This window comes from Zootoca vivipara, chromosome 9 (assembly GCF_965207765.1).
Source record: "Zootoca vivipara chromosome 9, rZooViv2.hap1.1, whole genome shotgun sequence".
Classification (NCBI taxonomy): domain Eukaryota; kingdom Metazoa; phylum Chordata; class Lepidosauria; order Squamata; family Lacertidae; genus Zootoca; species Zootoca vivipara.
The window spans coordinates 1258943-1284962 of NC_142592.1; the positions used below are offsets into that span (position 1 = coordinate 1258943).

At 43.5% G+C, this 26020-nt stretch overlaps 1 protein-coding gene across 6 annotated transcripts in view; it reads left to right on the forward strand.

Moving 5' to 3' along the window:
• FRMD4A (FERM domain containing 4A) overlaps positions 1–26020 on the forward strand; it is a 346110-nt gene that overhangs the window by 174565 nt on the left and 145525 nt on the right. For all 6 annotated transcript variants that reach the window (XM_035127381.3, XM_035127379.3, XM_035127378.3 and 3 more), the window contains exon 2: positions 2485–2550. In XM_035127381.3, coding sequence (XP_034983272.1) covers positions 2485–2550 — 66 coding nt within the window. The remainder of the gene's footprint in view (positions 1–2484; positions 2551–26020) is intronic.

Below are 26020 nucleotides of genomic sequence, written 5' to 3' on the forward strand. Positions count from 1 at the left end.
AGTGTCCAAGGTGAGAGCATGGATCTCTGCATCTTATCCTGTCGCTCTGTGTGGCCTGGTGGGCTTCAAGTTCCTGCACCTTCTCTTCCAGCAAGGCAACCACCTTGCACTTGCTACAAGTGAAATAAACCTTATAATATCATAATGAATCTCTCCACTGAGCAGTTACTTTCCCTTTCCTTTCTCTGACTATGAGAAAGTTCAGAGTGTGATTCCTTGGCTCATCCCTTGAGGTATTCTGAGGGCACCAGCACAACAGAGCCATTCTGGTGGACTAGCACGTTCTGAATGTGTCAAGTGCAGAAATCTCTGTGTGATAAGAGAGCAGTGGATCGTTTCTGCTCTTCCTGTGCAATGAAATACTTTGACACACAGACATAACAGTTGGGATTTGTTATCAGAAGAATGTCAAAAGCAGCCCTGACATTCCTTCAAGAGCTCATAAACAAACCAGGAAGTCAAGAAATGTTCTACTGCTGTAGATCCTCTCTTGTTCGGTAGCCTTTTTTTTCTGCTGTGCAACATAATAAAATAACAGTGATGTGTTACCTGCCTTGAAGCAAAAATTATCTTGCTATCTAGAATATTGCCACAATATTACCATAATGGCCAAATCAAAACTACAGGGAACTGAGAAAGGAAGAAAAGGCACGTTGTTTTTTTATCCAAAGTCATTTCTCTGAGATGAAACATGATCAGCAATGTCTCCTGATACATTGTGGCTGGGCAGTACCATCTCACGCACTGGGGGTTGAATCAGTTTTAAAGATCCTTTGTGCAGAAAACTCCATTTACTCTAAAAGCTATCATATCAGAGAGAAAGCTTCTCTAGAACTCTCTTTTTCTTTTGGGGGGCATGAGACCAATTGGTTTTTTTATATTTTAAGACTTCTGTACTGCTTTTCCAGTTGCTTATCTCAAAAAGTGGTTTACAATCAGTAAAATACATCGGGGGGGAATCAGTGATACAGTGATAGAACCCTCTTTTTAACATGCAAGTTTTATATACCTATGTTTATTTTTTGTGAGGGAGCATTTAAACATTTCACCACCGTCACCGACCTGTGGTCTGAAGTAATGTTGATTCAGCATCAGAAACATCACTTTTCTCTGCTGATTGCGTATCTGTTTTCTAATGTGATCCAATTGCAATATCCTTCTGTGTTCCAGGTGGTATTACAGATCCTATAAAATATACTTGTGCATTATTTTAAAAGCTTATTTAGTTGATAGATAAGATGCCTCACTTTTCAGGTGCAAAACCTTTTCAGAGCAAACCACCTCACCTTGCTCTACCTTGTACCTTCCAGTCAAGATATACCACTATGCTTAGAAGTTTTGTGTGAGCTTGTGCCAAATCTGAACCTACAAGACACAAGTTCAAGTCACAGCCCAGATACAGATATTTTTTTTTAAGTGCTTATGGCTCCTCAACTGTAAAGTAGGAATAATAGCAATTTACTACTTGAAAAAGGATACATATCCAATTGGCTATTATCACAAGTGATAGTTGCTTGAAAATCCCAATGATAATCGTCATAGCATTGCTGGGGATCTTCCTGCTCAAGCCCCGCAGGGTCTTAATTTGGCCCATGAAGCCATTTTTCCTCCCAACGATGAACCTACAAAAGTACCATTGGCAACAGGGCTTGAATTCATTGCCTTTTAAATTTGGAGGAAATTCCAAGCCCTGATGGGATTGGTTCCACGTTGCAGGGCATTGTAGAGCATCTTTGTCTGACCTACCTCTCGTGGTTGTTTTGAGATTAAACCTCCATTCACTGACCTGAGCCCCTTGGAGGAAGAGTAGTATACAAATGAATTATGGAACTAAATTGCTTCTGCTATGCTGCAATGTGCTGTGGGTGAACTGCTAGTCTAGAAGTAATCAGCATTGCCCATAGGTTCTCTCTGGCTGTTCCTTTTTCTCCTCGCTCCCATCCCTTGCTTACTTGCATTCTCTAGATGAGTGCGTGCCCCATAATGGCCATGCTGGCTGAGACTGGTGGGAGTTGTACTCCTAAGCAGCTGGAAGGTACCAGGATGGAGACAGCTGCTCTCATTTGTCTGTGGACCTGGAAGTAGTCGAAGGCTAGATCCGTCCTCGCCTGACACACCCTTATCGCAGTACAGCCACAAACACATGAGGGAGCCACAGTGGGGTTGCCTTGTGCCTTCCCATTTAGGCAATGCAAGATCCCTTGGCCTCTTTCATGAACTCCTTTCTCACACAGTAGAAATCCCTCTCCTTGGGTCTGAGTCAGTGTGTGCCATTCAGTAACAGCTGCTGGGTGAGTTGCCCTGTTCTGTTTTCTCTGCCCAACCTTTTCTTTCTGCCATTGCCAGGGAATGAGAATCCTTTGCTATGACGGTGTTTGGAGCTGTGAAGACTTCAGCACATTAACAGCAGCTTATGGTATTTTGTCAAGCCTGTGCCTTAAGCATCCACTGAAACTGACTTTCTTTTTTGTCCTGTTTTCCTAGATGACAGAGGGCCGCCGGTGTCAAGTGCACCTTCTTGATGACAGGAAGCTGGAACTCCTTGTGCAGGTAATAAATTGCACCTTCAGTTTTGAATTCTTGCCACAGCACTCAGTTTTTGCTCCATACAGCAGAAGAGGTTTTTAATTTAATTAATGGAATCTCAGTTAGTCGGCTTCCTTGTGGGTTTTGATCCTCTCTCATTTGACAAGCTAAGCAGGATCAGAATGGATCAGGATATGGGCAGGAGACCTAGAAGGTAAATCCCAAGATTCAGCCTCTCATGCTCCCCCCACTCCAAAGGGGGGGGGGGGTTCCTATGTTTCAATGCCATTGTAGAGTATCACTTTCAGGTGACAAACTGAAGTAGTGACTAACCTCACAGAACTCCCTTTTTGTGTGCATGGCAGCATCACCCCTCACGTCCTGACCTAGTTCAGCTCCATCAGTGCCTCTGCGGCCCTTGTTGCTTGCTGTCTGCTGGCAGACTAAAGCTTTAATGTCCTGAAGCTTCAGCGTTAAGTAGCTGCCATGCACTGCCTCTGAGATGACTGGGCTTCTGTGGGTGAGTGACGTGACCTACATATAGGTTGGCCTCACGTCATGTTGAATGTATAGCATAGATGTTGAGGCACAAGAGGTTTATGGTAATGATAGAATGTCAAGCCAGCTTGATGGTTTGCTTACTATATTTACAGACATTTGTCCCCTGTACAAATTTTAAATAAATAAATAAATAAAATTTCAACAGCCTTTAAAACAATCAGCCAGTGAAAATATTACAAAATGAAGCAATTTTAAAATATTAAGACAATGAGTTACACACACATGCACACAAAACAATAAGAAAGGTTAACAGGCCAAAGGCTTGTGAGAATAAAAAGGATTTTGTTACATTTTTCTAAAACCATATACTGTATAGAAAATCAGCATCTCAGGGAAAGGGGCTAGGTTAAAAGTTTTTCCGTGTCAGTTATCTATAGGCAGATAATATTCTGGGATAGAGGAGCTGGATTCAGCCATGTGAACCTCAACATGCAGCCTGAAGTTCTGCAGATCAGGCACAAGTTTCCCATGTTAGCTAAAACTAAGCTTTAGACACCAGGGGAGAGGAATGGGCTATTAACTCCTATCTCTCCCACTCGCCATGCTGATGGTGAGAGGGGGAAGCAGGGCCTGGCCAGCTCCTTCTCCTCCTGCTGCTGCTGCTGTGGACGGGTAGGAAGGTTGAAGCAGCCTCCTGCTGGTGGCAGGGCCCGGGCAGAGAGGTGGAGCTGCTGGCAATTGAAGTTCAGCTCCTCCCCGGCTTCTCCCATCGTCCTGATGTCATGCACAGCATTGTCTCCCCCCATTTGGGGAATGTCTGGGGGAGGTGAATGAGTGAGCGGTTCTGAGGTCTTCAAAGGTGAGGGGTGAGAGAAGCCAGGAGCAGCTGACTTCTGTATTCTGGAGGGTGCATTGCGCTGCCAGAGGTGGAAGCATATTTTGCCATCCAGCCAGGCCCCTCGACAGGATGCCAGACTCTCTCATAAACTTGGCAGCATCTAAGTGTAAGAGCGTTGCAGGCATTGATTACATCCAGCTTCCCCTCCCAGCCCATTTTGCTTTCAAAACAACCCTGTGAGCTGCTTTAGACTGTGACACTGACAATGTTGAGGTTTAGTCATTGTTCATTTACAATTTTTATACGCTACTCTACCAAAGATTGGGGGGTGGGAGCTTATAGTAACAGCAAAACAGTAAAATAGAACCGCAAATAATAAAATATAAGGCAGAGAATAAAATCAAGCCTTTGGCCCTCCATTTGTTGCTGAGCTTCAACCCCCATCAGTTCTAGCAAGCATGGCCAGTGGCCATGAGAGATGGAGTTGCAGTTCAGCAACATCGAAAAGGCCTGAATGGGGCCCTTTTGCCAGTTGACATGCATTCACCTCATGATTAAAAATGTGAGCTTTGAGATGAAAACTGCAAATGTATGAGCACTCTCCTCACACTGAGGGGGGGGGGGAAGGAGGAAGCATGATTCTAAAGTGGTAAACCAAGCAGCAGGAGGCATGTCAACAACAAAGCAACACAAATGATTACATTGCTGCGGGACTGTAAAATCCCACCGCCTTGGGTAAGTCTCTTCATGGCAGCATTAGGACCTTTTCCACCCTGTCCCATGGGTCCCACTCCCTCTGCGCAGCAACTCATCAGGTCATGTTGTGTAGTAAATAATTTGTTTCTTTGGTCGAAGCAAATTACAGTTTATCATCCTGTCTCAAACCTTCCATTCTTGGGCAAGGTGATTGAGTGGGTGGCCCCTGAACAACTCTAGGCATATCTGGAGGATGCAGACCATTTGGATCCCTTTTAGTCAGGATTCAGGCCCCATTATGGGACTAAAACCACCATGGTTGTGCTGGTCAGTGATCTCTGGTGGACTAGGGACAGAGGTGAAAGCTGTTTCCTGGTTCTGCTGGATCTCAGCAGCTTTTGATATCATTGACCATGGCATCCTTCTGGACTGTCTAGAGGAGTTGGGAATTGGGGGCACTGTCATGCAGTACTTCTGCTCCTTCCTCCTGGGCCATGTCCAGAAAGGGATGGTGGGAGGTGAGTGTTCGGACCCCTGGACCCTCACTTGTGGGGTGCCTCAGGGCTCTGTCTTCTCCCTCATGCTTTTCAACATCTATATGAAGCCGCTGGGAGAGATCATCAGGCAATTGTTTTTAAGATGGTTCTAAATGATATGCTGGAGGCATGTTTGCTTTTGTACACAGATTTCCTTTGCCCTCCTGTCAGGTCAAAGAGGATCTGAAGTGCTATTTAGGGGGGGGGGAATACACATCAAAATCTATTTGACCAAAGATAATATTGGGATGAGCATTCAGCCCATGATCAAGGATGTCTGCATTGTATTAGGCCTAGTTCAGACACAACCAAAGGGTAGCCCACGAACCTCAACTGTCACAGAGTCTGACAACTGGGGTTGTGCAACAGATTTTGAAAGCACAGGGCTCCCATTAGATTTGGATATCACCCGTTATGTTTCCAGATTTAGAGTTTGTGTTATAGGCTTTGAGCTGTAGGCAGAGTTTCTGGCACATCTTACAAACAGCCCTGTTTTATTTCCTTGGCCAGCAGTTTTTAGGACGGGAGATTGCGCAGGAGGAAATAATAGTAATTCTAGTTCCTTTTATTTGCAGAGCACAGAATGTGAACATTACACATATACCTTAGCAGTCATTTTAACACTCTGATAAGATAGACCAGTATTCCATCTGCATGGTACAGATACTGCAACATGGGAACATGAGTGCATCTAGCTCAGTATCCTCTGCACTGTTTGGCAGCAGCTCTCCAGGATTTCAGACAGCGAACACTGGTAGCCCTGCCTGGAGATGCCAGGGATTGAGCCTGGAACCTTCTGCCTGCAAAGCAGATTTGGTACCTTAGAGCTATAGCCGAGGGATAGTGAAAGGTTCTTATAAGATTAAACAGTGAAGATGAACTAGGGGTTTTCGGTGTAGGGGTTTCACAGCTCATGTTGTTGTGCACTAGGCTGCTTTAGCTGCCAGAAAGTCTCTAAAGGGTTAATCAGAAGGTTTAGAAAATGACTTTTTAAAGAAAACACTGCTCTGTGCAGCTAGAAACAGGAAATGAAACACAGGCACTTTAATTACTCTGGCATTTTTGGGGTGAGCAGGGTTGCATGTTAGTCTCATTCTAGCAAAAAAGGAAGAAGATGAATGGGAGCCTTTTGAAAGTGATTTGAATCACAGGAAACTCATTTCAAGACCGCTTTGTGTTGTACAGATGGCTCAGCAAGGTTATTTCAAAACCAAAAGAGGCAGCAGAAAATAATCTGAAGAGTTTTTTTAAAAAAATTAAGGAGGCATTTTTGATGTTCACGATCTTTATGCCAATACTGTACTTTATGGGCTAGTTTGACTATAAAGAGCAGGTATGGATGATGACACACCATAATTTATTGAGTGTTTGTACCTTGCTCTTCAGCCCCAACAACTTAAATACAACAAATTAAAATGGGGGTGGGCAGCATCAGGGCCAGGGACCAAATGCGACCCCCAGGCCTCTTTTTCCTTTTGCAAATTGGCTTTTATTCACAATCAGCTGCATGCAGTTTTCCGAGTCTGCTGGATTATGAATTCATCTGAACTCATCTTAGCTTGCCCTAGGTAAAGTGCTTGGAAAGTCTTCTTCAAAAACCACGTGTTGCCTTGACACCAGAGCTCAGGCATTGGAAAGAGAAATCATGACTATTAGTGCATTTAGAAATTTATATGGAAGAATTATCCAAAAGCTGGAAGGTGTTTATAGACCTGGGAGCAGAATAAAGAAGTGCGAAAAATGTATCTTTTCAAATTGACTGAGGTCCAAATAATGAATGAAATTTTTAGCATCTAGCAAAACCAAACTTCCTCATGTCACCAAGTCACAGGCTGGGTCATGCTAATCACTCAAATTTGTGTAATAAGAACTGTGAAATGGGAAGGGAAAAATTAAACTGATATATTTATTACTGCCCCGCCTTTATATTTTTGCATATGTTGATAACTGTTAATCATGTTACTTGATTCTTTGAACATCTATATAGCATATACTACTGAGGGCCAAACTACAGTACATGTTAAATTAATTAATTGAATTTGGTGCTGTTTTTTAAATAGCAACCACAGGGGCCCTGAACAGGATTGGAGCTGCAGCATACACAGAGGAGTTGTAAAAACAAGCCCATGCCTTTCCCACTTACCATTTGCTTTAATAATTGTCAAAGGACAATGCTTAACAACAACAACAAATATGATTGGAGATTTATTGATGACATTACAGAGCATCCACCCAATCACCACAGTTTACAACCAAATTTGACCAAGGGGTGCAGTATGTTTGAATGGAAATCCACCTCCCCAGTGCCAAAGTCACAAGTGACATTTGAGCTGAATGCAGAGGGAGCCCTTGGGGGGGGGAGCTTTGCTGCTCTAAAATATTGTATTTCCTTTAGCCTTATTCTGCACGTTTGTTCTTTTTGCTTGGTAACCTTTTTGTGCAGTGACTGGGTTTTATTTTTCTTTCATTCATTTTTTTTCTTGAAAAGCAGAAAACTGTTTCTTTTTGGGATCTCCACCCCTGCCTCTCCTATTCTTTTTGTTCCTGCTGGATTCGCATTTTGTTTGCAACGGTGTGTTTTTAAGGAAAACGTTTGACTGTGTTCTCCTAATCCTTTCCAGACAGTGAATTTATTGAAATCACCCCCCTGCTTTGGACTCATTTTTACATTAGTTTTTTGTTTTATTTTTTTCATTGTTTCTGTGTTTCCATTACCATTAGGCCTTTGCACATGAAAGGCTTGTCCAGCAACCAAGTTATTCTTCTCTTTATCTTAATGGTATTGCATAAGTGGTTTTTCATTTCTTTTCAAGTCAGCTTTATAAAACCTTTATAAACATGCACATCCCCGCCAACATTTCAACAACAACAACAACAACAACAACTTTATTATTTATAACCTGCCCATTTTACTGGGTTGCCCCAGCCACACAAGGTGGCTTCCAACATATATAAAAACATAATAAAACATTAAACATTTAAAAACTTCCCAGCCTGACCTCTCTCTCCTCCTGCACCTGTTCTATCCTGCAGCTTCTCCTGCCAGAGACTCTCGTTTCCTGGCTGTACTGTCTCCCCCAGTTCACTGGTCCTTTCTTCCAAGTCAATCTCCAAACTCCTTCTCCCAATGCCCACTCATCCACATTGAGCCACTGCTCCTCAGTGTCCAGTCAGTCCCTGACACCTGTCTCTCAAGTTGTAGGAAAGGAAATTTGGGGGAGAGAGTCTTCCTTTTCCACCTTTTTTTTTTGTAGGTGGAGAGAGTAATGGAGACTCCTGGCACTTTGGCAGTATCTGTTTCTTTACAGATACATGTGTTGAGTAAAGGAGGGGAGCCAGCAGCCACCCTAAAAGACACTGCTAGTCTTTAAAGCAGCATTAGTGCTCCCCAAAAGCAAACATCCCCTGGGACCCTCTTATGCAAGCGCCATAACCTCAGACTTATGTCTCTCAGCACAGCAACGTGGGTCAATGCTGTAGGGCAGTGATCACCAGCTGACAAAAGTGCCCACTGAGGAAGTATCTTTAGCTGTTGTCTTAACAAAAGGCAAGAGAAGAGGGCCATCTCCACACTTGATTGCTGTAAAAAAATGAATATTGTTAAAATGGGAAGTGGCTGATGAAGATAATCAAATACGGGGGCATTTCTTTTATAATGACAAAACAGTTATTTCCAACCGAGCAAAAATGACTGAGAAATGCGTAAAAGTAGAAGCACGGAGTCACCATGAGCTGGCTATAATATATTTTGGGGTGGAGAATATGGCGGAGAATGCCGTGCCTAGTGACAAACCAGGCAAAGAATCTTTGTGCGCACAAAGGTCATTTCGGTCAGATAGCTCCAGGGAAATGAATGCCACAGCTAAGAAATGCAATGTTGAAAACTAATGAAGCCCAGCAGGGCTAACCTGATTCATCCAGATTCCCTTGCTTCAACTGCCGATGGGAAAAGAACTTAAGAAGGAGGAGCGGAATGTGCCATCTGCTCTATCATTGACCTTGCGGAGGGGAAATGTGCAATAAAGAGAACTTTTGATATTTCAGACAACTAGAAGTAGAATATTTATTGGTTTACTTTAGTTTTACTGCATCTCTTGAATATCCAGCCCATTCACTATTTGCAGTTCTCCTTGATCTTCCTAAGCATTTTCTGCCTGTCTGATAGTGGTCAATGTTTCTGCCTTCGCTGTCTGAATCATTTGGCCAGCATAGCCATTCAAATGGTGTGCATGAACTGTGCCATGGGATCGATTATAGAATCATAGAATCATAGAGTTGGAAGAGACCACAAGGGCCATCCAGTCCAACCCCCCTGCCAAGCAGGAAACACCATCAAAGCATTCTTGACATGGCTGTCAAGCCTCTGCTTAAAGACCTCCAAAGAAGGAGACTCCACCACACTCCTTGGTAGCAAATTCCACTGTCGAACAGCTCTTACTGTCAGGATGTTCTTCCTAATGTTTAGGTGGAATCTTCTTTCTTGAAGTTTGAATCCATTGCTCCGTGTCCGCTTCTCTGGAGCAGCAGAAAACAATCTTTCTCCCTCCTCCATATGGGAGAAAGTTTGTTTTCTGCTGCTCCAGAGAAGATTATGTGAGGGCAGGTCTTACCTGGGGCCCCCTATATTATTATTTGAGTTGGCAGCCTTTGATCTTTGAGAGGATCCTCTAAATGTCTCAAAGGCAGCGATAGTCACTTGTGTTTCTTAAAGCAGGGGTGAGTGGAAGGTAGATTGAGATGTACTGGTAGAGATCTAGGTAGTTTGCAGTAGATTGGTAAGGATTTCTGACTCCTAATTATTTATGAATGGCAGTAACAAAATGACTCCCCGCTGTCTTGAATTATACTGCCAAAATGTCAAAAGCTTGGAGTAATGAGGAGTGGATCTTTGTGTAGAAGGATTGTGAGCTCTGTTCAGTTCTGGTACTCAAAACAAAGTGCTGGGCTTGGAATTCTTTAATTCTAGGTGTGTGTCTTCTGCAGCAGACTCCACTTACTGGATCTCAAGGTTAAAGAGAAGTTACATCTGGGGAACTCAGATCTCAGGCCTGTTTGCATGCTTGACACCCTGGTGTGTCAGGAGAGGATGGCAAGTGTGGTGGGAAGATTCAAAGACAAAGAAACATTTATACATTCCTGTGCAGAATAGAAAAGTTATGTATCAACATAACTTTTTTTTGGATATACAGCAGAAAAGAGTATCCACACCTCTCTTCAAGAGCATTGGCTATTCTTCTACAGTTCTCTATGACATATTGCTGTGAACAGGGATTTTCAACTCTAGCAAATATAAAAGATTAGAAAAGAGACAGGTTTATTTGTGTTGAGGAGATGAGAGTTTATTTGTCTCAAATTAGACCTAATATAAATGAAATTACCTGGCAAAAGCAAACTCATAGGTAAGAGGCTCATTTATATTTTGAGAATGATTTATGGTCTTATGTAGCTGCATTATACTTTTCAGATGGGCGGGGTATAAATTATTATTATTATTATTATTATTATTATTATTATTATTTCTGGATGTACCATGATAATATTATAAAGTGGTTATGTTCTATGTTATAACTCAAGCACTGCTAGGAGTTGTTTGTTTTTGTTTTCCAATGTATTTCTTACCAATAAAAAAAATCAGTGTGGCGCAAGCAAACTTTTATTCTGAAGCTGTGGCCCAGAGATAAAAGTTTGAGAACCACTCCATTAGAGAAAGAGGCCAAGACTACAGATCTTTACATGCCTGAAAATGAAGGTTCAAGGATGAATGCAGCCAATATCAGAACCCAGATGCCCATCCAACAGCCTACCTTTAAGGCCTTAGAGCTGTTGCCACCATTCACAAGTCATGCTTTTAATCTTTTTGTCATGTACATGTACTTGCTGGTTAAGCTACACCGGGCAGAATATAATAAGCCACAAACAAAGACTATGAGAGAACAAAGTAGTCTCACACACCTACCTAGTACTCCAAGAGATAAATTGCAATCCAAGTGCCCCAAGGAAATGAACCTGGAGAGATGCCACAGGCTAAGTCCAGGTGCCCGGTCTACCCATGGCAAACACACTTCCTACTTAGTGTTGAGGTTTCATCTGTTATTTACTGTTTAGACTTTTTCTCAGTAAAAACAATATCTGAATTTATATATGAATTTAGTGATAATCAGACCTAGTTACACTTAACTCCCCAATTCATGTTTTCACTGTGTTGGATCTTTTGTAGTTCCATTTTTTAAAAAAACACATGAGTGTGAGAAGTGAAGCATGGCAAATTGACTTGAAATGAAAGTGGAAATGGGATTTCAATATATACGCTGTAGGTCTGCTATTGCAAAGTGCTTTGAACAGATGTAAAGCAATACATTATAGTGGAAATGCATCTCTACAGAAAGACAAATGAAATTGGCATTAAGCAGCATGAGAGATGAGTTTTCAGGCTGAGATACAAAACTTCTGTTCATAATGTGAAATAGTCACTCTTACTAGAAGAATTCCTATTTTGGGTGAAAATACCAAGGTTCTCTGACAGGAACCTTCTTAAAATGCTTGTAAAATAAATAAACAACTATTCTGGATACAACCCTCACCCATTCACACAGATGCAGATTTAAGCAGATGCATGGTAGGCAGAGGTGTAGAGGGGTAGTCACCCTGGGTCCATTTTCTGAAGGGGGCGCAACCAGGTGCCCCCACAGCAGGCTCTGGTGTGCAAGGAAGCCACCGAGGCAGCTTCTTTGTGCCCAGACGCAGCTCTGCTTCAGCTCTGCTATCGGGTCACATCTGACTCAGGGGCAGAGTGGAGAGTCGGCGGCATAGAGCTCCCCCCCCCCCAGCTAGGATCTGTTGAAATCCTTTAAGGTTGAAATCCTTATTTATTTATTTATTTATCCATGAGTTGAATGTAGTTCTTAATTTCTAGTCTTGTGTCTTATCTAACCCATTACCCATTCCACTTCTTGAAACAGAACATGAATCAAAACATCCTTCAGAATTCCCCCCTTCCGAATTTTGCAATGCAGCTCTTCAGCCAACAATGTGTACAAAATGCATATAATTGGGGAAGAATGCATAGAAACACATTAGTGAAAATAACATTAAAATGCATTATATTAGGAGAAATTGCTTGCAAAAATGTGTATCTTAGGCAAAAATGCATACAAGAATGTACACACTATGAGAATTCCATACTAAAATATTCAATAATAATCATGAGATTTCTTTATTAAAAAAGAATTCACAGACTGATGTAGAAAACTGAATTTAAAATTGGAAAAATGAGAAACTGAGAGAAACCAAAATTGACTGATTAATCCGTCCTTATTTTTCTGTCTGAGCTTTTATCCTCCTCCTTGGAAGGAATATCTGCTTATAAGGGGAAGTTAGGAAGTTCTAGTGCTTTAATACATTTCTGTTTCCTCCATTCTCCAGCTTTTGTCTTCTCTGTGTCCTCTGTCCTCCAGGGACATGTTCATTTTGTTCTCTGTAAAGGTAAAGGGACCCCTGACCATTAGGTCCAGTCATGACCGACTCTGGGGTTGCAGCGATCATCTCGCATTATTGGCCAAGGGAGCCGGCGTACAGCTTCCAGGTCATGTGGCCATCATGACAAAGACACTTCTGGCGAACCAGAGCAGCACACGCAAACGCCGTTTACCTTCCCACCTATTTATCTACTTGCACTTTGACATGCTTTCAAACTGCTAGGCTGGCAGGAGCAGGGATCGAGCAACAGGAGCTCACCCCGTCGCAGGGATTCGAACCACCAACCTTCTGATCAGCAAGCCCTAGGCTCTGTGGTTTAACTCACAGTGCCACCTGTGTCCTTTGTTCTCTGTAGAGACTTGTAATTTCACTGTCTGGAAAGCAAAGCGCTATTATGGAGATACAGGAGGATTCCCACCTCCCACCCACCCAGCCCCCATCATCTTCTGGAAGAAATGCAGGGCAACGTCCTCCCTGTAGCATTTGCTCTGCCTGCTGTGATATGAGATGTCAGAATGCTTTTATGGTTAAAAGAGATCAGCTTTTCCTAATTGCTTGGATAGAGAAGCTGACTGTTGGCTCAGAATTGGGTCATGTTTAAAAATAAGTACAACTTGCATTACCTCATCATGAGGAACAGGACATGTGGTCACTCGCAACTTCTTTTCCCTATCTTTTCCGCACAAAGAGCCTTTCAGATAAGCAGGGAACAAACAGATTATCTAATCTGTCTCTACCCATCCAAATGTCTTGTCATCCATCCATCCATCCATCCATCCATCATTCATGCCTTGGGCACCATCAGAACACCATTGGGCTGTTGAGCAGACTACTGTTCCTATAGTAAAACAAGGACAACTTTTCCCTTAGAGTGACCATAGCACTAGTCTTGACCCAGCATCATTACTTAGGGAAATGTACAGATATAACGGAAGGAATGGGAGGCCTTAGGAGGGGGGGGGGAGTGAGTGAGCACTACATTTGCCAAATCCTTTGCCTAGTCCAGGCATAGGCAACCTTGGCTCGCCAGATGTTTTGGAACTACAACTCCCATGATCCCTGACCACTGTCCCTGTTAGCTAGGGATCATGGGAGTTGTAGTTCCAAGACATCTGGAGAGCCAAGGTTGCCTATGCCTGGCCTAGTCCTAGACAAGTCAAGGTAGTGCTAAAATAAACTAGATTCTGGTATCATCAATCTCTCTCTTCCTCTCTTTCATGCAGGCATACAGGAAACTTTTAAAAATATTTTATGTTAATGGTTTTTAAAAAGTCTATATGGCAGAAGCCCAAAATTATGATAATTCAGACCCATGTTCCATTAATGTCAGAACTTTCTCCTAAGATGTTACAAAAGCTCAATTTTTGAAATTTGAAACCGCTGTTTTTCAGCAGCAAAATAATAGCTGTTGTTGGGAATTTTGCTTTAATTCAATATTTTTTAATTAATGTCATAAATATATTAGTACCTCTGACAAAATCCAATTGTTAGTTCAACAGTCTCAACTTACGTAATGAAACCATTTGCAGAATATTTATGCAGGGATGGAGGACTGTCTGCCTTTGTGCTGCAAGTCGCTCTTGGCCATCCCATATGACTCACAACGGCTCTTTCTTGCCTCTCCACCTTCAATGAATCTTGAAAAAAGCTTGCTCGTTGAGCCAACAAGAGGCTTTTTTTCAAGCATAGTTGTGGTAAGGAAGTCATTTTCAGGTTGGTGAGATGTGTGTCCCTCACCAATCCCTAGGACATTGCAATTAGACTCCAATAGAAGACTGTTTTTTAAAGCTAAACTAATTTAGAGTGGGTGGTGGGTAGGTAGAAGTCTGTAGTATGCTTCATTTCATGAAGATTTTGCTAAATGAATTATGTATGAAATGTGATTGGTAGATTCGTTTTCCGTTTCTATTAGAAATGTGTAATTTTTGTTGTTGAACTTGAAAGTGACTCATAATATCCAAGCCTGTATGATTGGCTGTTGTGTATTAAGATGCACTATCCCATGAGTACCTGTTACGTTCACACCAAAACATGCACACTTCTTTTCCTGCGATGATTGTTGTGTTTTAAAAACTAGTTTGAGCTTTTGAGCACGCCTGGAAGAAGCGGACCATTTGGATCCCTTCCAGTCGGGATTCAGGCCTCATCATGGGACTGAAACTGCCTTTCTTGCGCTGGTCGATGATCTCCGGTGAGCTAGGGACAAAGGTGAGAGCTGTTTCCTAGTTCTGCTGGATCTCTCAGCGGCTTTTGACACCATCGACCATAACATCCTTCTGCTCTGTCTAGAGGGGTTGGGAGCTGGGGGCACTGTTATACAGTGGTTCTGCTCCTTCCTCCTGGGCCATGTTCAGAAAGTGGTGGTGGGGGATGAGTGTTCGGACCCCTGGGCTCTCACTTGTGGGGTGCCTCAGGGTTCTGTCCTCTCCCCCATGCTTTTTAACATCTATATGCAGCCGTTGGGAGAGATCATCAGGGGGTTTGGGCTGGGTGTTCAGCAGTATGCGGATGATACCCAGCTCTACCTCTCTTTCAAATCAGAACCAGTGAGGGCAGTGAATGTCCTGTGTGAGTGCCTGGAGACGGTTGGAGGATGGATGGCGGTTAACAGATTGAGGTTGAATCCTGACAAGACAGAAGTACTGTTTGTGGGGGACAGGAGGCGGGCAGGTGTGGAGGACTCCCTGGTCCTGAATGGGGTAACTGTGCCCCTGAAGGACCAGGTGCGCAGCCTAGGAGTCATTTTGAACTCACAGCTGTCCATGGAGGCACAGGTTAATTCTGTATCCAGGGCAGCTGTTTATCAGCTCCATCTGGTACGCAGGCTGAGACCCTACCTGCCCACAGACTGTCTCACCAGAGTGGTGCATGCTCTAGTTATCTCTCCCTTGGACTACTGCAATGCGCTTTATGTGGGGCTACCTTTGAAGGTAACCCAGAAACTACAATTAATCCAGAATGCAGCAGCTAGACTGGTGACTGGGAGCGGCCGCCGAGACCATATAACACCGGTCTTGAAAGACCTGCATTGGCTCCCAGTACGTTTCCGAGCACAATTCAAAGTGTTGGTGCTGACCTTTAAAGCCCTAAACGGCCTCGGTCCAGTATACCTGAAGGAGCGTCTCCACCCCCATCGTTCTGCCCGGACACTGAGATCCAGCGCCGAGGGCCTTCTGGCAGTTCCCTCACTGCGAGAAGCCAAGTTACAGGGAACCAGGCAGAGGGCCTTTTCGGTAGTGGCACCCGCCCTGTGGAATGCCCTCCCACTAGAGGTCAAAGAGAACAACAACTACCAGACTTTTAGAGGACATCTGAAGGCAGCCCTGTTTAGGGAGGCTTTTAATGTTTAATCAATTATTTTCTTTTATTTTTCTGTTGGAAGCCACCCAGAATGGCTGGGGAAACCCAGCCAGATGGGCGGGGTATAAATAATAAATTATTATTATTATTATTATTATTATTATTATTATTATTATTATTAGGGTATAGCTTGAAGATCCCTGGCATACTACAAGAGGGTTTGAGCAGAGATGAGGACATGCCATATTAAAAGGAACAATTTGTAAGCAGAGATAATATCAGCTGTGACCCCTCCCCCTGGCACTTAGGGTTCTTAAAAAGCTTCCATTGGAACCAATGGAAACAGGCTTTTTAAAAGCCTAATTTGGGAATTGGAGAATGCAGGCTGGCGGTTCCTCTGCTTTGCACTCTCAACTTCAGAATTCTGAAAAGCCCATGGTATAATCTTAAATACATTTAGGCCTCAACAGGATTTACTGCTGTGTAAACACACATAAAATTGTGCTGCCCAGAACCATGTTAATTCCATGGTATTGTTGCAAGACATATGAGCAGAGTAAACCAAATTATATCCCCTTGATTTCAGTGGAAGAGAATTGAACACATGCTTCAGTTTACCAACCAGTAGAATTTACCATAAATTACATCATTATGGCTGGATTGGACTCAATACATTTTATTGGGCACAATCCAATTGTTTTAAATTTGCTGTAAGCAATAAAACCAAAATAGTACAATAGTACTTCTCAAATTATCTGGCTTTGAGCAAGAAATAGTTCTTGCTCAAAGCCAGATAATTTGAGAAGTTCACAGACCTCCTTAGAAAGGGCCCACTTTCTATGAATATTTACACCTTTAAGATAAATACCATTCAGTTGTCAACTACTTTGCTTGGCTCCAATCTGCATTGTAGTTACACTGCATTTTAAACCAATGTGCTGATAAATTCCCCAATGTTCCCTGGGTGTTACATGCTTAGGGCTGTCCAGCCCAGGAGAAGTGCTGTCAACCTAACATCTTTCCGATATCTTATTCCTTCAGTGCCGTGCTCTGAAGGCTGTTTCAAAGTGGCATTGATGCCTGCCTGTCTAGCTTAATTCCACTCAGTTTTCTTGTTATTGGGTGCCTTCAAATCCTGTTGCATTTTCTGTCTGTTTTGTGGTGTGTGCGAGAGAGAGGTGGGGGGGGAGAGAGAGATAATTTATTTTTCTTTTCTTAAACAAAATTCCAATTTATCTATTTTTTCATTCCAATTTAGACTTTGGGGTGTTTGAAGCATCTCATCTTGTTTACAAACAGGACATCAGTTTGTTGCAGACACTTTCCCCTGCCTGTTCGATCTTTATTAAGGAGGAATGGCCTTGTGTCCATTCACTCCTCAGTCATGAGTAAAAGATAAGCCATCACATGGGAATAGATTGCAAGAATTAGGGTCGTGGGACAGCCAGAGGGATGAGAGAGGGAGGCAGGAATGGCTCACAAGTGAGAACAGGGTATTCATGGTTACCAAGAAGAATGTTCTCCTGTGAAGAACCATCTAGCTGCCTTTGGGGCTAATTTATGTTCCTTCCTTTCAATAGCCATTTTGCTAATGCATGCCATATGTTAATGCCTTTCGGCCTTGTGATTTGTGAAGCTGTTGCTATTCCCTTTTCCTCCTCTAACCTAGAAATTTTGGCACAGCCAAGACAGATTTATGCATCCCTCTTAAAATAAATCTCAGAACCAACCTTTCTGGTCGTGACAAAGTGTTCCAGGCCTCAGCAGGGCTGCAGCCCATATTCCCAAAGTGTGAATGTGTTTCACAAAGAATGGCCATGTTTCACCCTCCCTGGCCGGTCGAAAAATGTGTGGCATAGGGAGTGTGGAAACAGTTTGGAAAAATTGCATCAGTTCACGGCATGGAGAGCTATCTGAGGTTGCAGACAATGGTTTTTCAGGGAATCAAAGGTGGTGTGGCACAGACATTCATGGAAGCTGCCCCCTAGTTTTTCATCAAGAAACACAAGTTCTGACTTCAGATGTATACATTGCCCAAGAATCTTTACATTTATAGTTCCTACAAGTGTAATGGATATTGCCAATGATCTTGCCAAAGTTAAGGGATTTTTAGGCCTGTTGACTTTAGTGGAACAGTTAAGCAGACAATTGATTATTTAATTCATTCACTTCATCATTATGAATTCGTCATCCTCGTTACCTTCTGAATGTCATGTGTGTTTTTGTGAAAATTATTGACAGTGTTGAAAAGCTTCCTCTGCCTTCCTTTGGTATGATAAATTCTTACTTTAAAAGGGGTCACAGATGTTTGCCTCATATTTAAAGTGAGGGAAATATTTCCTGCAAATGGCTTTGCTTGCCCTCTGTGGAATCTCAAAATGTGTTTTTTTGAAACAAAGCATGACCTGGAATGGGAAAAGTTACACATACAGTGGGGCCTCGACTTACGAATTTAATCCATTCTGAAGGCACCTTCGTAAGTCGAAAAATTCGTAAGTCGAAAAACGCAATTGGAAACGCGATTTCCCATAGGAATGCATTGAAAACGAAAAAAATCATAAGTCGAAGCAACCCTATCTAAACTGAAGCATTCATAAACTGAAGCAAACTTTCCCATTGAAAGTAATGGAAAGTGGATTGATCCGTTCCTGACGGGTCCGCGGAGTACTCAACCTGAAGCGTACTTAACCCGAAGCCTGGGTGTAATTGGTTCCGGAAGTCTGTTCATAAACTGAAGCGTTCATAATCTGAAGCGAACTTTCCCATTGAAAGTAATGGAATGTGAATTAATCTGTTCCAGATGGGTCCGCAGCGTTCGTAAACCGAAAATTCGTAAACCGAGGTGTTCATAAACCGAGGTTCCACTGTACATTACTTGGCTGGAGAACTGCATTGCAAAATTCAGCAGAGTGCAGATTTCAAAAAATGGGCTCTGTTTTGGTTCACATATTCTTTCAAAAAGTGCAAATTATGTAGGTTCACCTTCAAATGCAAACTGAATCAAATTTCTACCCCATCCTGAGCTGTTCACTTTGTAATTAAGTCTGTGGCCAATTTCTTGGGGAGTATGTAGGCAAGAGAAAGGTAGGGAAGAAAGAAAGATAAAAGCATTTGAGCATTGCATACATATGTGGAAACTGGGGATTCTGACCAGTATAGGTTTCACGGTCATATTACTGGCAATACAAAGAATGCTTTAATCCCTCATGTGTAAATATCCAAAGTGGGGGGGGGCTCCATTTATTTAATGTTTTGATTCTAATGCATCCTTATTTTGGACACTGTTGTTGTGACCTGAAAGCATACGTAAAATGAACGGAAGTTGTGGGCTCACTCAATACCTGTTTGCTAATCTACAAGTGCAGCAGAATCACGGTGGTGCCATCTTTTCCTGAAGGAGGCCATTCATTCTGCAAATGAGGAACAGGTGTTGAATGTTTAAATTGCCACTTAGGAAAAAAGATCCTCCACACAGAATGTTAGCATGTGAGAGGGAAGAGTTGTTTCCTAAACAGTCTTCTTTCTTATCTGCTAGTTTTCTAATGTGCAGGAAGTTTTCTTTTTTCCTGTGAAAGGGCATCTTAACATGTGATTTCCCTGCCTGAAGTGGTACAGTCTAGGGACAGTAAAACTTTCTACTTCTGCTGCATCTAGTCAACTTAGAGGTAGGAGCATGCGGTGTTTTTGTTTTAGCTGCATTAGCAAAGAGGAGGGAAGAGAGTGTGTTCATAGCTAAAGAAGTGCCATGTGTGTTTCGGCAAGCTGTGCTGCTCTGAGAAATGCTAATTCTGCCCACATGTTGGCATCATTGTGCTGTGGTGAGGCTGTGTGCCAAGTGGGTGTGTGCATCTAACAGCTATTTGTTTCTTTCTCCTCTTCTTTTGGGTCCTGCTACCAGACAGGAAGGCAGGTAGCCTAGGATTTGCACATTCCCCTGTGGAATGGGATGCTCTAACCAAGAGGGTTAATTTGCTGATGCTAAAGCTTGTGAATTGAAAGCAAAACCATTTCTAAAAGTGCCAAGCACAAGAAGCTGCCCCAGCTCAACTGTTCTTCCTCCTGTTTTGTTCCACCCATGAAAGGCGTATTATGCAGCAATGGGTGCCTCCACACTTCCACTGTTTTGTGGGATGGATTTGAGCACATACCAGAACTTTAGGTTTCTGCTGTTAAAGTAGTTTAAAGGGCTTTTTCTCCCTAGCACAACAAACCCACTTTTAAGACTTCTTGCGGTTTGGAAAGCAAAGAGGAAATGCTTTGAAAAGGGTAGGATGAACAAATGACTAATGGCAAGATGTGTAAACCTGCAGAACAGGACCTATTGGCAGCTTGTAGGAGGCAGTGGTAAAGCCACTCTTTAAGAAACCCTCCCTGGACTCAGAAAACCTACGTAACTACCAGCCAGTTGCTGATCTCCCCTCCTTGGGCGAGGTTCTTGAGCAGGTGGTTGAGATCCGAACCAGGTGTTGTAGGAGGAAACTGATTTTCTATATCTGTTTCAATCAGGGTTTAGGCCTGGTTCTGGCACAGAAACTGCTTTGGTCGCCTGGCATGAGGACCTCTGTCAGGAGAGAGAAATATGTCCCTGTAAATTCTCCTCCACCTCTCAGCGGCTTTCAATACCATTGACCATGGTATCCTTCTGGAGTAGCTGTCTGAGTCGGGGGTAGGTGGCCCTGCTTTGCAGTGATTCCAGTCCTACTTGGATGGTCGCTCCCAGAGGGTGATGCTTGGGGAATGCTTTCCAGCCCTGTGGAGCCTTCAATGTGGAGTTCCTCAGTTTTATCCCTTATGCTATTTAACTTCTACATGAAACGGCTGAGTGGGGTCATCCAGAGTTTTGGAGTATGCTGTCAGCAATACGTTGACGATACACAACTCTGCTTCTCCTTTAGATTTGCAGGTGTTTCAGTGGATGTGCTGGACCAATGTCCAGGGAGCCAACAAACTGAAGCTCAATCCAGATAAGACTGAGGCACTGCTAGTGGGTGATTCCCTAGACCGGATGGCTGGGAGATGACCTGCTCTTGATAGGGTTACATTCCCTCTCAAAGAGCAGGTACATAGCTTGGGGGTATTCCTGTATCCTTTGCTGTCGCTTGTGGCTCAATTGGCTTCCATCAGCTTTGACTTGTGGCCCAGCTGCACCCCTATCTGGACAGGAGTATCCCAACTTCTGTTGTCTATGCTCTCGTAACTTCTAGGCTGGAATACTGCAACAGATTATACATAGAGCTGCCTCTGAAAACAGTTGGTGCAGACTTCAGCAGCCAGGTTGCTCACTGGGACAAGACGGTTTGAGCATATTACACTGATCCTGGCCCAGCTGCACTGACTACCAGTTAGTTTCTGGGCCCAATTCAAAATGCTGTTTTTGACCTATAAAGTCTTAAATTGCTCAGGACTGCAATACCTCAAGGACTGCCTCTCCCGACGTAAACTGATTTGAGATCTGTGTTCATCATCAGAGGCCCTTCTTCGTGTGCCTCCTCCATGTGAGATCTGTAGGATGACAGCATGAAAATGGGCCTTTTCTGTAGTGGCTCCTCGTTTGTGGAATGTTCTCCCCTGAGAGAATCACCTGGTGCCTTCATTATATATTTTAAGGCACCAGGCAAAAATGTTCCTCTTTAATCAAGCCTTTGGCTGATTAATATTCTGCAGCCTTTTAAATTTGTTTGTGGAAGGGGAGGTTGTTGTTTTGTTGCTTCTGTTTTAACTATTTATTTGTGCGTTTAGTGTATTTTATGCTTGTGTGTTTATATTGTATTTTTGTATTTTTTTCTTGTGAATTGCTCTGAGATCCTTTGAGAAAGGGCAGTATAGAAATCAATCAAGCAAACAAAATGTTCCTAGTACATTTCTGAGTGCAATTCAAAGTGCTGGTGCCACAGAGGCCAGCTTCCAGGGGCTACTGAGGGAGCAATGTTGTGCATGTGATACCCGGTGTCACACACGTGATGTCAGAGGAGCCGGGGCAGAGCTGGGTTTGGTGGCTGTGATGCTCAATGGCTGGCGGCTCCTCCACCTCCTCTTGCCGCTGCCACTGGTGAGAGGCTGCTTCGACCCTCCTTCCCTTTCATGGCAGGACGAGGAAGAGGAGGAGCCAGCCACTGCAGCTATGCCACCCTTGGCTCTGTACTTCACCTCTGCACTTTTGGGATATGAGGGGCAGCCCCTACCCCCAAAATACAGGGGGGCAAAAGGTCTCGGCCCCCAGGAGCCAGTGTCCCTGGTTGGTACTGATCTTTAAAGTCAATCCCACCCTGTGTCCTCCAGGGTGTATGTTAAGAGGAAATAGCTTCACTTTTCTGTGCAATTTACAGACATGCAGCTCTGCGCCTACCTCTGACTTTCTGAAATAAGCACCACCCAGCATTTGTGTGAAGAATGTTTGCTTCATTTAACCATAATGGTTACAAAGTTCAATTATTTTTCAATTAAGAGAGCATAGTCTTCCTTTCCACCCTTACATTTTGATGAGTAATTTTTCACACAAATCAATTGCAGCTTCCCTGAATAGCCTGCAGTCTGTTAAAGGGCAAACCTTATCCCATAATGGAAAATGCTCTTTGTGCAAAGCCCTGCAGCTCAAATCTTCAGCCTGAGTGGATTTTTACACACTATTATTACATTGTACCCTAATGCAAAGATAGCTGCAAGGACCATCATTTCATATTGCTGTAACATTTGTACTGATTGGCTTATTGCATTATATATAGATTACATCCTCTGTTTTCTTTGAAACATACCATACAATTTAAAAGAAAAACAGGCTCCTTTTTCGTTGGAAGAACAAAACCTGACACAAAAAGAATGGCGAATGACTGACAGCAAAATGCCTCCCACAATGAATTAGATTCCAGCAGTCCATGCATCCACCAAAGCACCCTGGAGAGGAAAGACAAATGGCAGCCAGTCTGAAATATCTGTGGTGAAATGCTGTTGCCTGTAGGGCATTCAGGGAAGTGGTGAAGCTTGAGGAGTGTTTGTGCATGAACATTCTTGCAAGCTCCACAGCCACCCCATGCCCTTTGCAAATGGGAGAGTGGCTGTGTGGGTAGCCTGGTCCTACTTGGTTCAGCACCCCAGGTAAAGTAGAACCCTGGAAAAGTAGGGTTCCACGTGAGATGGGGAGGATTGTGGCTGGTCCCAATCCTGGACAGGACTCTTCAGGGGTGGAGGCATGGGGCGTCACGCAGAATCCTACTCCTACATGAAGAAACCCACACCAATCCAAAGGCAGCCTGAAGAGCCTTGGTCATCCCTTCTCCAGGACTCAGGAGCAAGGGGCATGTGTGGACCAGACAGGAAGCCTCTTTGAGTACTAATTTGGGTCTGCTTTAGAGGAAAGATCTACTCAGGATGAGGGAGCCATCACCCAGCAGTGGACTAGGTAGAAAAGCAGAGGCTTCAGTCTCCTCTGGGTCTTTGCTGAGTTAACTTCAGAGCCACTGCTCCAGTCCCACTGCTCTGTTGGTATCATGGACTCTGGCTCCAGTCTCTGCACCTAGAAAAATGATATGGACACTTGCCCGAGTAGAAACAGGCTCCCCATGCCAGAATGTTGCCCTCCAAGTCAAGTAAGGTAATGAGAAGTTGGGGGCTAGTAAGCTCATTCACCGAAGCCTGCACCTCAGTGAGAGACTTTCTGCTTTGTATGCAGAAGGTCCCAGGTTCGGTCCCTGGCAGGAGCCCTGCAGGTAGGGCTGAAATGTCTGAAATCCTGCAGAGCTGTTGCCCGTCAAATGTAGACAACACTGAGCTTGGTGGACCAATGGTCTGATTTGGAATAGGGCAGCTCTCTATTTTGGCTTCAGCATTCTGCTACACACCTGAAGTGGGCTACAACAGAGCAGCAGTGCGTCTCCTTGTAATCCAGTGGACAGGACACCTTCACTGCATCGAAGGGATGATGGGCGGGACCATGTAGCGTCAAATCTTGGGTGTGCACCTCCTTCCCTCAGCCACGCCATTGAAAATAGGTTGAGGATGGGTATTCCAGCAAGACAATGACCCAAAACACATGGCCAAGGCAACAAAGGAGTGGCTCAGGAAGAAGCACACTAAGGTCCTGGAGTGGCCTAGCCAGTCTCCAGACCTTAATCCCATTGAAAATCTGTGGAGGGAGCTGAAGGTTCAAGTAGCTACACAAAATCTTACTGACTTAGAGAGGATCTGCAAAGAGGAGTGGGATAAAATACCTCCTGAGATGTGTGCAAACCTGGTGGCCACCTAGAAGAAACGTCTGACCTCTGTAATTGCCAACAAGGGTTTTGCCACCAAGTACTAAGTCATCTTTTGCAAGGGGATCAAATACTTATTTCATTCATTATAATGCACATCAATCTCTGACTTTTGTCTTCTGGGTTTCTGGGGGTTTTCCTGTTGTTATTCTGTCTCTCACAGCTACAATAAACCTACTGTACCATTAAAATTATGGACTGGTCATTTCTTCATCAGAGGGCAAACGGGCAAATTTCGCAGGGGATCAAATACTTTTTTCCCTCACTGTATCAGTGTGCCCAGTCCCGTTGTGCCCAGCCCTGCCCTGCCCCCGTTCCACCCCTGTTCTGCGTTTTTCCAGGTCCAATTGTGTGTCAGTTGGACACACCTCAGATGGTCAGCAGCTGTACAGATAAAATCAAGTTGTGTAAGTATAGCTGATTTTGAGCAGTTGCACAATAAAGCCGCTCCCCCAAAAAGATTTGGGTTTTTTTGAATAAGTGATGGGAAACTGCACTTGCATGGGTGCCATGTCATCCAACCTCTCCACAGATAAATCAGGATTTAATGCTTAATAAGCAGGTTGTCTAGAAGCTCCCATAGATTCTTGCAGGTTGCCTGGCTTCTGATTCCTCAGACCACTCTTGCCCCTCTCTCTGTAGACTACCACCAGTATTCTGTAACCTCATAGGTTATTGTCTAGCAGTTTCCCCAGCTTTTCTAACAAAAGTTCATTTTAACTTGCACACTTCTTTACTTCTAGGAAGTTCTCCAAGTTTGTAGAAACCACAACCTTATAAAAAGTGGGTCCTCTCCACTTTTAAACTGTTAGGCTTTCAACCACCTGAGTTTTCTGTTAGAGGGAACAGTATATGCCTGCGAAGAGTATACTTTTTTTGTTATTAGTTGATTTCATGGTGAAAGAATCAAGTTCCTAGTTGACATGTTTACCTAATACACCGAATGCATAATTGTTTTAAATTAAGCTCTTTAAATGCGTTGTGGTTTCCACAGGAAATCATTTCCAAATACTGGTTTGCGGGGCAAGTGCAAAACAGTTTGCTGGATGCTTGACTCTCAGGGTTCAGAAAAAGACTAGACTAACACAGCTGTTGAACTTCTGGTGCTGAACTGAAAGCTACCCATGGTTATGATTCTCCAGGATGCAGGTAGTGCCTTTGCTTTACTCCTGCATCTCTATGGTGCTAGCCCTAGTTGACTGACCATGGAAATAGCAGCTGGTTGAGTATCAGACTCCCTGACAAATAAGGCACTAGATATGTGGGATAGGACAATTTCTCCTACCCTGCATCATGACCCAACCACCCTATAGCATTCAAATGAGAATGGAAAGCAAGGTTAGCTTACTCTTCCTCCCCTTCCCCAAACCTCTATCACTGTAGCTCCCTCTTGAAGTCAGTCTCTGTGGTGGCAGCAAACACTCAATGATGCAAAGCGTTTTGTTTAATGAAAAACAAACAAGCCTCTGGAAAACAAAAAGCGGGGAAATTTAATTACAAACTGAACAGATTCTGCAAGATGCTGCTTATGTTTCTAATGAGCCATTTGTGTGACTTGCATGAAAGGAGGTCATTGCTCATCACTTTTGTCTCAACAAAATAAAAAAATTCCTTCAGTAGCACCTTAAAGACCAACTAAGTTTTCATTTTGGTATGAGCTTTCATGTGCATGCACACTTCATCAGATACTTTTGTCTCGTGAGTGAAAACCAATCAGCTTATCTTGGCTACAGCTTTCAAGGCTCAGGTCTCTCCAGAGATGAGAAAGCAGCCTTACTATTCTCGGTTTTCTCTCCACAAGGATGGAGCTGATCCTCTGGTCAGGGGTAGGCAACCTAAGGCCCGTGGGCTGGATGCGGCCCTATCGCCTTCTCAATCTGGCCCAAGGACAATCAGCGTGT